A 12935-nucleotide genomic window follows, 5' to 3' on the forward strand; every position below is an offset into this window, starting at 1 on the left:
GGAAGCTTTTACTCATGTCTTTTGCCTGCTTTTAAATGGAGTTTGTTTTTTTTTCTGGTTGATTTAACTTCTTTTAGACTCCAGATATTAGTCTTTTGTTGGATACATAGTTTGCAATTATTTTCACCCATTCTGTAAGTTGTCTCTTTACTCTGCCTTTGCTATTCGGACTCTTTTTTTGGTTTCATATGTATTTTAGAATAGATTTTTCCAATTCTGTGAAAAATGACAGTAATTTGATTGGAATAGTGTTGAATCTTTAAATCGCTTTGGGCATTATGGTTGTTTTAATGATATTGATTCTTCCAACCCATGAGCATAGAATGCTTTTCCATTTCTTTGTGTTAGCTGTGATTTCTTTCAGCAGTGTTTTCTAGTTCTTCTCTTAGACACGTTTCACCTCCTTGATTAGATGTATTCCTATTTTATTTTTTTTGTGGCTATTGTAAGTGGGGTTGCATTCTCTTTCTTTCTTTTGAGATGGAGTCTCACTCTGTCACCCAGGCTGGAGTGCAGTGGCACCATCTTGGCATACAGCAGCCTCCACCTCTTGGGTTCAAGCAGTTATCCTGTCTCTGCCTCCTGAGTAGCTGGGATTACAGGCACCCGCCACTGCACCCAGCTAATTTTTGTATTTTTAGTAGAAATGGGGTTTCACCATGTTGCCCAGGCTGGTCTCGAATTCTAGACCTCAGGTGACCTGCCTGCCTTGGCCTCCCAAAGTGCTGGGATTATACGCATGAGCCACCATGCTTGGACACAATTGTATTCTTGAGTCCTCAGCTTGAATATTATTGGTGTATAGAAATACTGCCAATTTTTGTATGTTGATTTTGTATCCTGAGACTTTGCTGAAGTCATTTAGTTTTATAGGTATAGAATTATATTGTCAATGAACAGAGATAATTTGACTTCCTTTTTTTTCTATTTGGATGCCTTTTATTTCTTTTTTTTTTTTTTTTTTTTTTTGAGATGGAGTTTCGCTCTTGTTACCCAAGCTGGAGTACAATGGCGCGATCTCGGCTCACCGCAACCTCCGCCTCCTGGGTTCAGGCAGTTCTCCTGCCTCAGCCTCCTGAGTAGCTGGGATTACAGGCATGTGCCACCATGCCCAGCTAATTTTTGTATTTTTAGTAGCGACGAGGTTTCACCATGTTGACCATGATGGTCTAGATCTCTAGACCTCGTGATCCACCCACCTCGGCCTCCCAAAGTGCTGGGATTACAGGCTTGAGCCACCACGCCGGGCCGCCTTTTATTTCTTTATCTTGCTTGATTGCTCTGGCTAGGACTTAAGAGTACTACATTGAATAGAAGTGGTGAGAGTACAGACATCCTTGTCTTGTTCTAGTTCTTAGGAGAATGCTTCTAGCTTTTACCTATTCAGTATAGTGGCTGTGTGTCATAGATGACACTGATTATTGCTGTGGGTTTGTCATAGATGACACTGACTATGGCTGTGGGTTTGTCATAAATGACGCTGATTATTTTGAGGTATGTTCCTTCAGTGCCTAGTTCGTTGAAGATTTTAGCATGAAGGGATACTGGATTTTTTCAAATGCTTTTGTATCTATTGAGATGATTATATGGTGTTTTTAAAACTTTGTTCATGTGGTTAATCACATTTATTGATTTGCTTATGTTGAACCAACCTTGCATCCCAGGAATAAAGCCTACTTAATCATGGTGAATTAACTTTATGATATCCTGCTAGATTTGGTTTGCAAGTATTTGTTGAGAATTTTTGTGTCTATGTTCATCAGAGTTATTGGCCTGTAGTTTTCTTTTTTTGTTGTATTTTTGGCTAGATTTCATTCTTTGAAAGAAATGAAAATAGTGACACAACATACGGAAACCTCTGGAATGTCGCAAAAGCAGTGTTAAAAGTTTTTGGCACTAAAAAGTTGATAGAAAAAGCTGAAATTAATAACCTAACCTTGCACTTAAAGGAGCCAGAAAAATAAGAATGAACTAAACCTAAAGGTGTCATAAGAAAATAAACAACTAAAATCACAGAAGAGCTAAATGAAATTGAGACCCAAAAACCATGCAAAGGATCAACGAAACAAAAAGTTGGTTCTTTGAAAGGATTGTCAATAAGGTTGACAGACTCCTAACTAGATTAACAAGGAAAAAAAGAGAGAGGATCCAAATAACCACAATCAAATGAGAAGGGTAATATCATAACCAGTCCCACAGAATATATAAACGATCCTCAGAGACTACTAGGAACATCTCTATACACATAAACTAGAAAATCTAGAGAGGGAATAGTAAATTCCCATAACACACAACCTCCCAAATTTCCCAGGATTTCAAAAAATTAAGTTAACATAATTTAATTTTAAAAATATTCTTAGTTGGCTACGTCAGAATCACTTTGTGTAGCTTAATAAAATGATAGATTCTTGGGTTCTGTTTCTAGAGGTTAATAAATTTCAGTTGAAGCCCTGTATTCTGTATTCAGAACAAACTTCTCTGGCATTCTCTGTGCAGTCAGGTTAAAGAATCAGTCTTTACAGAATTTTTAGTAAGCAAGGATTAATAGCAAAGGACTTTTATGAAAGCAAGCAAGAAACAGTTGAGATGAAACATTGAATACCTTGAAAATTAAGCTGTAAGCAACAAACCAGTTGGCAAAGAGAAGTAATTTAAGATGAGGTACAGTGGATTATTTTTATAAGACATTCTTTAGAGAATTGCAAGGCATGTTGAGTTTTATTAACACTTAGTCATATAACCCTGAAATCTTTTTCTTTTAGAACTATCAGAAACTATCAGAATGGAAACTTATGTATTGACAGAAAGATGACAGTAGGCTCCCTATCCCTTTTGGAATAAAGATCCCAACATTGCCACATATTTTAACCTTTAAGAAAATAACATGAATTTCTGAGCTAAACTTTTGCTCAAAAACGCAGAATCTGTGTAGCTTTTATAAAATTTACCATAAAAATTCTAGAGGAGAGGAGCCACAACTCAACTCAGGTGTTATAAGGAACATGGCTATTAAATAGGCTATGTTGTTTTATGATGGTATAGTTATAAATGCAAAGCAATTGTAGCTGGAATATAAACAGAAAAGGGAAAAAAATTCTTCAGCTTTCTTTTTTGTATTTTAATTAGTCTCTTTCAGATGCACTAATTTCTCTTCAAATGGTATATCCTCGAAGAAATCTTTCAGCTGACCAGTGGAGAAATGCACAGTTGCTGAGCCTCATCAGTGCACCTAGTACAATGCTTAATCCTGCTCAGTCCGACACTGTATGGTTCTATTTTTCTATTTTGAATGAAAATAAAGTGATTTAAAAAAAAATAATAGTTAAGCAATGCTGTCGCAGTTTGTTTCTAATTAGCATTAGCTTATTAGTTGAAGTTCATTATAAAATGTTCGTGACTTAAGTCATATTCAGATTTTTTAGCTTTAGAGTCTTAATGAAAACTGATGTTAAATTAATACGATGAATAGTAGGAATATTTTTTTCTTTAAAGTTTAAAAATTTGTTTTGCTTTTCATGGTAGAAAAATCTGAAGATGTAGAAAAGTATAAAGAAAAAAAAATCACCCCAAAACTCACCAAGTAGAACCAGGTGACAAAATCATTGTTATATTCCATTATGTTTTTTTCAATCTTTTCTCTGTATTTATGAACATAGGTGTTACTACACATATGGAGAATACATACATACAGCTACTGATTTTGGTGAGACAGTGAGCATCCAGATACATACATGTCTTTTAACTTGACTAAAATTTTATCCTTTGGAATACTGTTAACTTTGAAATAGGCTTGAGAAATTGATAAGTTGTCATTTATCAGATTAAAGACAGCAACAGTGTTTTTTAAAGAGTGGTTTGAGGATATGCAGATGTAAAAGGGGCATACTTCTCATTGTCATTTATTGACTGCAGGTTTCAGTATAGGTAATAAAACTTTTATCTAACTCTTCAAATTTGTTCTGGTAGTATTTGGGCCAAGAGTTGGGTAGTAAGTTATCAGGAGAAAGGGAGGAGAGTGGCTCAATATGGAATATATTTTAGAATTTCTTTTAACTGACAATGTATATATTCTCTTTTTAAGATGCCTTGTGAATATCTCTCTTTGGATGCAATGGAAAAGTGGATTATCTGTAAGTAAAATGGGTTAGTTTTGTGATTACTTCTCAGATTTTATATTTTAGAGAAAAAAGCAGGTGACATGGTTACTACCTCTGTACTTAGCCCTGCGCTAACCCATCTATGTCCATCACCTCTTTCAGTCCTCATATTGATCCCGTCAGAGTAGACAGTCTGTTTGTTTTGAGATGAAGTCTTGCTCTTTCACTTAAGCTAGAGTGCAGTGGCACAGTGTCAGCTCACTCAACTTCTGCCTCCCATGTTCAAGCAATTCTGTCTCAGCCTCCCCAGTAGCTGGGACTCCAGGCAGACAATACCATGCCTGGCTAATTTTTGTATTTTTGGTAGAGATGGGCTTTCATCATGTCGGTCAGGCTGGTCTTGAACTCCTGACCTAAGGTGATCTGCTGCCTCAGCCTCCCACAGTGCTGGGATTATAGGCGTGAACTACTGTACCTGGCCAGGTAGTCTGTTTTAAAGTTGAGGAATCTAAAACTTAGGCCATACAGATGGTGAGTGACGAAGACAAGGTAAAAACCAGCCTAACTCCAAGACTCATGGGCTACATTATATTGCCTTTCAACATAACCTTCAGAACTAAATTTTGCTTTTACTTTTAATGATTATTTAAATATCATGTCTGTTGACTTAAAGTTTTTGGTTTTAATTTACTTCAGTTTATATAATAAATGGCTCATATGTTTGGCAGTTTTTTAGATGCATAGGAGATAAAAGTACTAGCTTCTGCTCTTAAGAAGCTTACAAACTAGGGGAGAAAGAGACACAAGCTTTCTTTTTTTTCTGTTTTTGGTTTTTTTTTTTCCATCATTGTATTGTGAACATCAAAAGAAGAGTTGAAATAATTGTAGAGTGAACACCCATAAATCTACCACCAGGTTTCTGTGACTTCTAATAGCTTGTTGTATTTGCTTTTAAGCTGTTTGTTTATTTATTTATCAGCTTCAAAAGAGATTTTATTTATTTAAACTTTTAGGTTCATGGGTACGTGTGCAGGTTTGTTATATAGGCAAATTGCATGTCATGGGGGTTTGGTGTACAAATTATTTCATCACCCAGGTAATAAGCATAGTACCTGATAGGTAGTTTTTTCATTCCAACCCTTAGGTAGACCCTGGTGTCTGTTGTCCCTTTCTTTCTGTTCATGTATACTCAGTGTTTAGCTCCCACTTATAAATATAAGAACATGTAGTGTTTGCTTTTCTGTTCCTGCCTTAGTTTCCGAGGATAACAACCTTCAGCTCCATCCATGTTGCTGCAAAGGATATGATCTCATTGTTTTTTATGGCTTTGTATTATTCTGTGGAGACACACAGGTTTAATACAGAAAGAGAATTTCTGTAATATAGATAAATTCCTCCTACTTACCCCTAAGCTCACTGCTACAGGGGAGTCATTTTGAAGTGTTGGTGTTTTTTCATTCTTACAGGTTTTTTTTTTTTTATTTATTACCCTTTATTGGCCCTCCATATCCTGGGGTTCTGCAACCAGAGATTCAGTCAGTAGCCAATTAAAATAGCAGAAACATTTTCACAAAGGCCCAAAAAGCAAAACTTACTGCGTAATGAGTACTACAATGAGTTCACACAAATGAAGTGATGTGTAGGCATTGTATTAGGTATCAAAACCAATCTAGAGGTGATTTAAAGTATGCAGGAGGAAGTGTGTAGGTTATATGTAAAACTACACCATTTTATATAAAGAACTTTAGCATCCACAGATTTTGGTATCTCTGGATGGTACTGGAACCAGTCCCCCGTATTGACAGATGATACAGTTTGTTGACTTTTTATTACAGTGTTTCTCAAATTATGGTGAAGGACCCGTTTTTTTCTTTAATATTTTTTGGATCAATTCTTTAATACAGAAAATGAATTACTAGAATTACCAGAAAAGTGGAGTAATAAAGACATAAAATCTAAGCCCATAGTTTTTATTACTAGATTCAGTCTAATAGGTTATTGAGTTTCTAATCAGAAATCACTGAAATTTTTATGAAAATTTTTAAATACACTGTTCCAATACTTAGTCTCATTATGGACTGATACTTGGAGTGTGTTGTTTTTAGCATGAAAGAGGAAGAATTTAACACTACTATCTGCCCTTAGCTATTTTTATTAATTATTTTGTTATTTTTGTGATATTTATATTTTCTTCTATAAAAATGAGATTTTCATGCTTTGTCTCATAATTGATTTAGAAAAACAGCTTTCAGAGTTTTGCCCTTGCTCAATTGCGTGCTGATTGTTGGTTGTTTTGTGTTTATGGATGTACAGCTGAATAACTGAGTTAATTAGTAGAGTTAGCTGTCATGAGTGACCTCTGGAGTTACATAGGATTGTTCCCCCCGCCCCAACTCTTTACCTTAAATGGGAATACTTAACAGCATGGATTTGTGTAATGAGCTGGCAAGTCGATCAGGAAGCAGGCAGAATTGGGATAACCACTATTGCCAAAATAAGGAATGAGTTTTACTTCTTTCATGTATTTGAACCCTCAGTAGAGCTAATATAAAGGTCAGGAGTTGCCTCAAATTCTGCACTTCTTTTTTTGGAACTATTACCCAGACTAGAATTTTTCTTTAGTAGATAGTCTACCATCTTTGGAGCTTTGTTGTGGATTAGTTCAAAGTGTGGTTCCTGAACCAGCAACATCAGCATCACCTAGGAACTTCTTAGATATGCAGAATCTTGATCCTTACCCAAGACCTACTAAGCAGAAACTCTCTGGATAGTTCTTAACAATCTGTTAATATACTGTCTCAGTGATTTGGTGCAAGCTAAAGTTTGAGAATCGCTGCTCTAGATTATAACCTGATGCTAAGAGTTGTGCAGGCTGTAAAATATTGAGGACTCAGCTGCTTGCACTACAGTTATAAAATTAGTTATCCTAATGCTTATTTTAGGGTTCATTTTTGAGTCTGTTGATTAGGCTTGGGAGAATCCTTGGGAAAGATTTTTTTTCTTTATCTTCAGAGTTTTGGATAACTAATTTCTGCCTTTTTTTTTGTATTGATAGTCTAATTTTATCTGTTTTCTGCCTTCAAAGATTTTCTTCCTTTCTTCTCTAGACTTGGTCTTCTGTTTTAAAAGTTTCTTTTAAATTTTTAAATTTTTTTTTGTCCTTTCATCCTTACTTTCATCAAGGAGATTAATGTGTAGTTTAGTTAATGAGTCATCCCTCTAATCTTGGGCAATTTATTTTATTTTATTTTTTATTTTTTTGAGTCTTGCTCTGTTGCCCAGGCTGGAGTGTGGTAGCGCCATCTTGGCTCACTGCACCCTCTGCCTCCCGAGTTCAAGCAGTTCTCCTGTCTCAGCCACCTGAGTAGCTGGGATTACAGGTGCCCGCCACCACACTCAGCTAATTTTTGTAGTTTTAATAGAGATGGGGTTTTCACCATGTTGGCCAGACTGGTCTCGACCAAAAGTGATCTGCTTGCCTTGGCCTCCCATAGTGTTGGGATTACAGGTGTGAACCACTGTGCCCAACCTGGGCAATCTGTTTTTAAATTCGTTTTCCTTTTTTGGTCCATTCTAAACAAATAAATACACTTTAATTCATAACACATATCTTAAAAACAAACACTTTAAGTGATAAAAATTTTCAGAAAAACTTTTGTATTAATAGTAGCAAGTATTTTGTAAATGTAAGTATACAAAGAGATGAAGGACATCTGATTTCACTCAGGATTAGGGTGGAAAGTCAAGTACATAAGAGGAAAATGTTTTTTTTTTTTTTTGAGATGGAGTTTCGCTCTTGTTACCCAGACTAGAGTGCAATGGCGCGATCTCAGCTCACCGCAACCTCCGCCTCCTGGGTTCAGGCAATTCTCCTGCCTCAGCCTCCTGAGTAGCTGGGATTACAGGCACACACCACCATGCCCAGCTAATTTTTTGTATTTTTAGTAGAGACGGGGTTTCACCATGTTGACCAGGATGGTCTCGATCTCTTGACCTTGTGATCCACCCGCCTCGGCCTCCCGAAGTGCTGGGATTACAGGCTTGAGCCACCGCGCCTGGCCGGAAAATGTTTTACAAACAAACAAAATTTCTCTTGAGGGTTCTTTAATCTTTCATACATGTATTCTGTTTCTTTGATTGTGTGCTAGATTGAATAATTGGCTTGTTTTTGGGGCCCCCGTTACATGAAAAATATTTTGTATAGTTCAAGTCAAAGCAGTTAAATATACTTCTATTTGTATTATGATATATGCCTACTTAACAGAGTTAGCTTGATTCTGTAGTGGCTCAAGAAGGAAGCTTGAGTTAAGAATCAAAAGATAAATGGCAAGTATTATGTTAAAGTGTCAAAATAGTTGTACAGTTATAATAGGAGTTAAAACATGGGAGTGACTATTGAGAATCGTAGGGAAATCTGAAAGAAAATGGGATTGAACTAACTGACCCACTGCAAAACCTTATGTGTAGTAGACACTGAGTAAATGTTTCTTGAATGAAAGTTGAGGTTTTACATCCTAGTATAGAAGACTAGAAAGTTTATCAGTCAGCATATATAAGATTATACATTTATGTAGGATTTCCAGATTGGTAACAACAGGTAAAAAAGATATTTAGAATTCATGTAATAGAGAGCAACTTAATATATTGAAAGAATATTAGACTTTGAGGATGAATGCTTGGGGCAGAGTCCTAGCTTTATTATTTTAATAGTGTTTTAGTGAAGTCAGTGACCCTTCACTTCTTCAACTATGAAGAAGTATATGGGCCAGGTGCAGTTGTTCATGCCTATAGTCCCACTTCTTCGGGAGGCTGAGGTGGAAGGATTGCCTGAAACCAAGAGACTGAGACAAGACTGGTCAACGTAACGTAAGACCCCATCTCTACCAAAAAAAAAAAAAAAAGAAAAGAAAAGAAAGAATACCACTTGTCTTGTCTGCTATGTAGGATAATCATTTGAAAAAATATATTTGAGAAGACTTAATAAACTATAAATTGCTATTAAAATGTGAGGTGCTATTTATGATTTATTCTTGATTTAGGAAAGTAGATTCACTTTATATTTATATATATATATAATTTTTTTTTTTTGAAATGAGCCATCTTGGCTCATTGCAACTGCCGCCTCCCAGGTTCAAGCTATTCTTCTGCCTCAGCTTCCTGAGTAGCTGGGATTACAGTTGCCCGCCACCTGTATTTTTAGTAGAGACAGGGTTTCACCATATTGATCAGGGGGATCTTGAACTCTTGACATTGTGATTCACCTACCTCAGTCTCCCAAAGTGCTGAGGATTAAAGGCATGAGCCACAACATCGGGCCCCAAGATAAACTTTAAGTTATTGTAACAAGTGTAACGATTACTGCATTATATGTTAATTAGAAATTTCTGATCTTTGGCTGAAAATATTTTATAAATGTTACTTTTATTAAAATGACTTGATTCATAACCCAGAAGTGACATTTTTTTTCCCTTTTGTCAGTGTAGGTTCAAATAACTGGTTTTGCAAAATACAGAAAATTATAATTGGAAAAGAAACATTGTTACCATGTTTTCTACATATGTATTGTTACTGTCACTCAGAAGTCTCAATTTAGTGATTGTGGTTACATTTCTCTATTTTTCAAAAGCCACACTTTCACCAAACTTTAAAATACTTTTACATTTGCACTTATATTTGCTTTTCTTTTTATTTAAAGTTGGCTTTATTTTGTGCCATGGGATCCTAAATACTGATGCTACAGCACTGAACCTTTGGAAGCTAGCTCTTCAAAGTAGCTCTTGCCTCTCTCTCTTTCGGGATGAAGTTTTCCACATTCACAAAGCTGCAGAAGACTTATTTGTAAACATACGAGGGTATGACATTTTCATTTATTTTGTCTTTTTTGGAGAAGGGCGAGTGAGTTATCTTTACTGAAGTTTTGGGGATAAAGAAGTAGTCATACCATACAGGAAGATAAAGCTTATGCCATCTGACTTTGGTCCCAGGAAGTTGTTTTTAACTTAAGTCATCCTGATAGGTAACAATCATATTTTTTACAGGTAGCTTCACATATTAAAAAAAAAAATGAGGTTATCTGCCCTTTCAAAACATTTATTAGAGAAGGAAGATATGTCTTCTTTTGCAAGTCATATATGATTGTAGATGTGAACGTACCATATACATTTAAGAGGTTTAAAATTTTTAGAAGTGTTCTTTTAGACTAGAGTACACTTGTAAAAGTGTATGAAGCAATCAAAAATACTTAATTGGATTAATTTTAGCAATTACAGAAGTCATACCACTGCCCGTAGGAAACTATGTTGTTTTTATTTAAATAATAGAAAGTATTCCACATGATTTATTTTTATTTACTTTCAGTTAAGCCAATAAATATCTGAAATGTGTTTCTTTGAAATTTTTAATAGCTTTATTTCTATCCACTCGAGATTCTGTAGCCAATATATAAAAGCCAAATTGAACTCAGACTTGTTGCCAATTATGAAATCTTTTAAAAATACCTGGAATCCCCCCTGTACTTATGTTGGATATTTATGTTGGGCTTGCTAGCTTCAGATAAAAATGAAATTTGCCCACATTTATTTCACATCCAGTTCAATAATGTCCTGATGAAATTGAGATGAAATAAAACTTCTAGATATTTAAAAATAAAAATAAGTCTAACACTAAATTTAAGCCAGTATATCTCACATTTTAGCATACATAAGAATTACCCTGAAATGCAAATTGAAATCCAGGTTCCTGAGCAGCATGTCTAACCTCCTCTAGCTGTATCTTGGAGAGGTTAATCTTCCCTAATACTTTACTGAGATAAAATATACAAACAGAAAAATACATATATCTTAGTTGTATAACTCATTGACTTTGCGTAGGAATACTCCTGCGTCACCACCACTTAAATCAAGATGTAAGAACATTGCCATCGTTTCTGGAAAATTCTTTTGTTTGTCTTTCTAGTCAGTACTGCCATGCCTAATCACCACTCCCCCCACTCCTTTCTCAAGTGACTACAGTTCTGATTTCTGTCACCATACTGATATTCTGAGGCCAGTGATCTGTCAGTCATATGATAAATAGTGCCCTGTGTACTTTTCAGCTCTTATTTTAGATGGTGGAATACCCTGAAATATTATATGCAAGGTGGGCTTTGTCATTTTCTAATTGATTTAGATTGAAAATCATGAAACTTATATTAATATCATATATTAGCATACTGACAAACTCACTGTGGAATCATATTTAAATATATATAAATATTTAAAACCAGTTAACCTCTGTATATTGAGTGAACTTACATATGATGTAAGTAAATTTAATGGCACCATGAAACCAGTTGTCTTTGTTATGCTTTATTAATGATAAATTTATCATTTGAGAATCTCTATTTAAAGTTGTGAGAAGTTTGTTTTTAATTTGTAAATGATCATCCAGTTTAAAATATGAATTTTCATAGTCAAACCGTAAGTATAAAAGCTTATTAATTATAGAGGGTGATGATTACAGAATTATTATATTTTGAACATTTGCTCAAAGGCTATGTTAATCTTAGAGAACTTAAGTGTAGAAGTTGAAGTTTATTTTAATGTAATTGATTTTTATTTATTATTTATTTTTGAGATGGACTTTTGCTTTTGTCACCTAGGGTGGAGTGTAGTGGTATGATCTTGGCTCACTGCAACCTCCGCCTCCCAGGTTCAAGTGATTCTCCTGCCTCAGCCTCCTGAGCAGTTGGGATTACAGGCATCTGCCACCATGCCTGGCTAATTTTTGTATTTTTAGTAGAGATGGGGTTTCGCCATATTGGCCAAGCTGGTCTTGAACTCCTGACCTCAGGTGATCCGCCCACCTTGGTCTCTCAAAGTGCTGGGATTACAGGTGTAAGCCACCACACCCAGCCATAGTGTAAGAGATTTTTAGATAAGTTGTCAGGAAGATATGTTTTCTTTAACAATTTAGGAATTTTGGTTTTTTTGTATCTATTATTCATGAAATTATTTATTAACATTTATTTTTACGGTGGCATCTTTAAGCTAATGTTGTTGTTTCTTTTAATTAAATGTTTTTTTATTTGAAAAATAAGATTTTTTAAAAAATATAGATTAAAATCATACATAGTTCTGTTAAAAATAGAGTAGGCAAATGCTTTCCTGCCTCAGTTTTCTCCATCACAAAATGTTTATATCCAAACAGTCACTACTTTTGATCACTCATATATAGCCTTTCAGAATTTTTTTATGCTTATGAGATAGGCTTAATTAAAAAGTCAGAAATTAGAGCTTTGTCAGCACTTTAGATTTTTGGAAGCTGATGTTAATTACATCAGAAGTATGATTTCAGTGTCTCCATTGGGGATTAAGGAAGTAATAACATTTAATAAAATAAAAATCCACATTGTGATGTTTGATTTTATTGTTGGATTTAATATGATGTGACTTTTTTTTAGGAAGACTTGACATCTAAGTGCTAGGAAAAGGTGTGGGTATATTCTTCTGTGAACTTCCAGTTTGAGGGCTAGTTTTTAAATTGATATTGTCATTTTTATTGGACTTCTAGGAGTAGACTTACTCATTTTGACAGTTATTGATCAAATTAAACTGATGTTCTAATTTTTTTACACATAGCTATAATAAACGTATTAATGACATAAGAGAATGCAAGGAGGCAGCTGTGTCACATGCGTAAGTAGTTTTATTTTCTTTGTGGTAGTTTTAATCAAAAAAAATTCTTAAAGCATTTTGTTAAAGTGAGTACAGATTATTTGTATGCAAGATGTGGTAGTAGAAGAGGGGGACTTTCAGTCATTGAGAAATATTAAGTAGATAGCCTCTTTTAAGTGTTTTT

At 34.9% G+C, this 12935-nt stretch overlaps 1 protein-coding gene across 4 annotated transcripts in view; it reads left to right on the forward strand.

Moving 5' to 3' along the window:
- The window catches only part of NCKAP1 (NCK associated protein 1), a 118227-nt gene that overhangs the window by 41545 nt on the left and 63747 nt on the right, over positions 1 to 12935 (forward strand). For all 4 annotated transcript variants that reach the window (XM_074399379.1, XM_039469737.2, XM_074399380.1 and 1 more), the window contains 4 exons: positions 3127 to 3264; positions 4082 to 4130; positions 9793 to 9949; positions 12716 to 12772. In XM_074399379.1, the coding sequence (XP_074255480.1) occupies positions 3127 to 3264; positions 4082 to 4130; positions 9793 to 9949; positions 12716 to 12772 (401 nt within the window). The remainder of the gene's footprint in view (positions 1 to 3126; positions 3265 to 4081; positions 4131 to 9792; positions 9950 to 12715; positions 12773 to 12935) is intronic.

This window comes from Saimiri boliviensis, chromosome 5 (genome assembly GCF_048565385.1).
Source record: "Saimiri boliviensis isolate mSaiBol1 chromosome 5, mSaiBol1.pri, whole genome shotgun sequence".
Taxonomy (NCBI): domain Eukaryota; kingdom Metazoa; phylum Chordata; class Mammalia; order Primates; family Cebidae; genus Saimiri; species Saimiri boliviensis.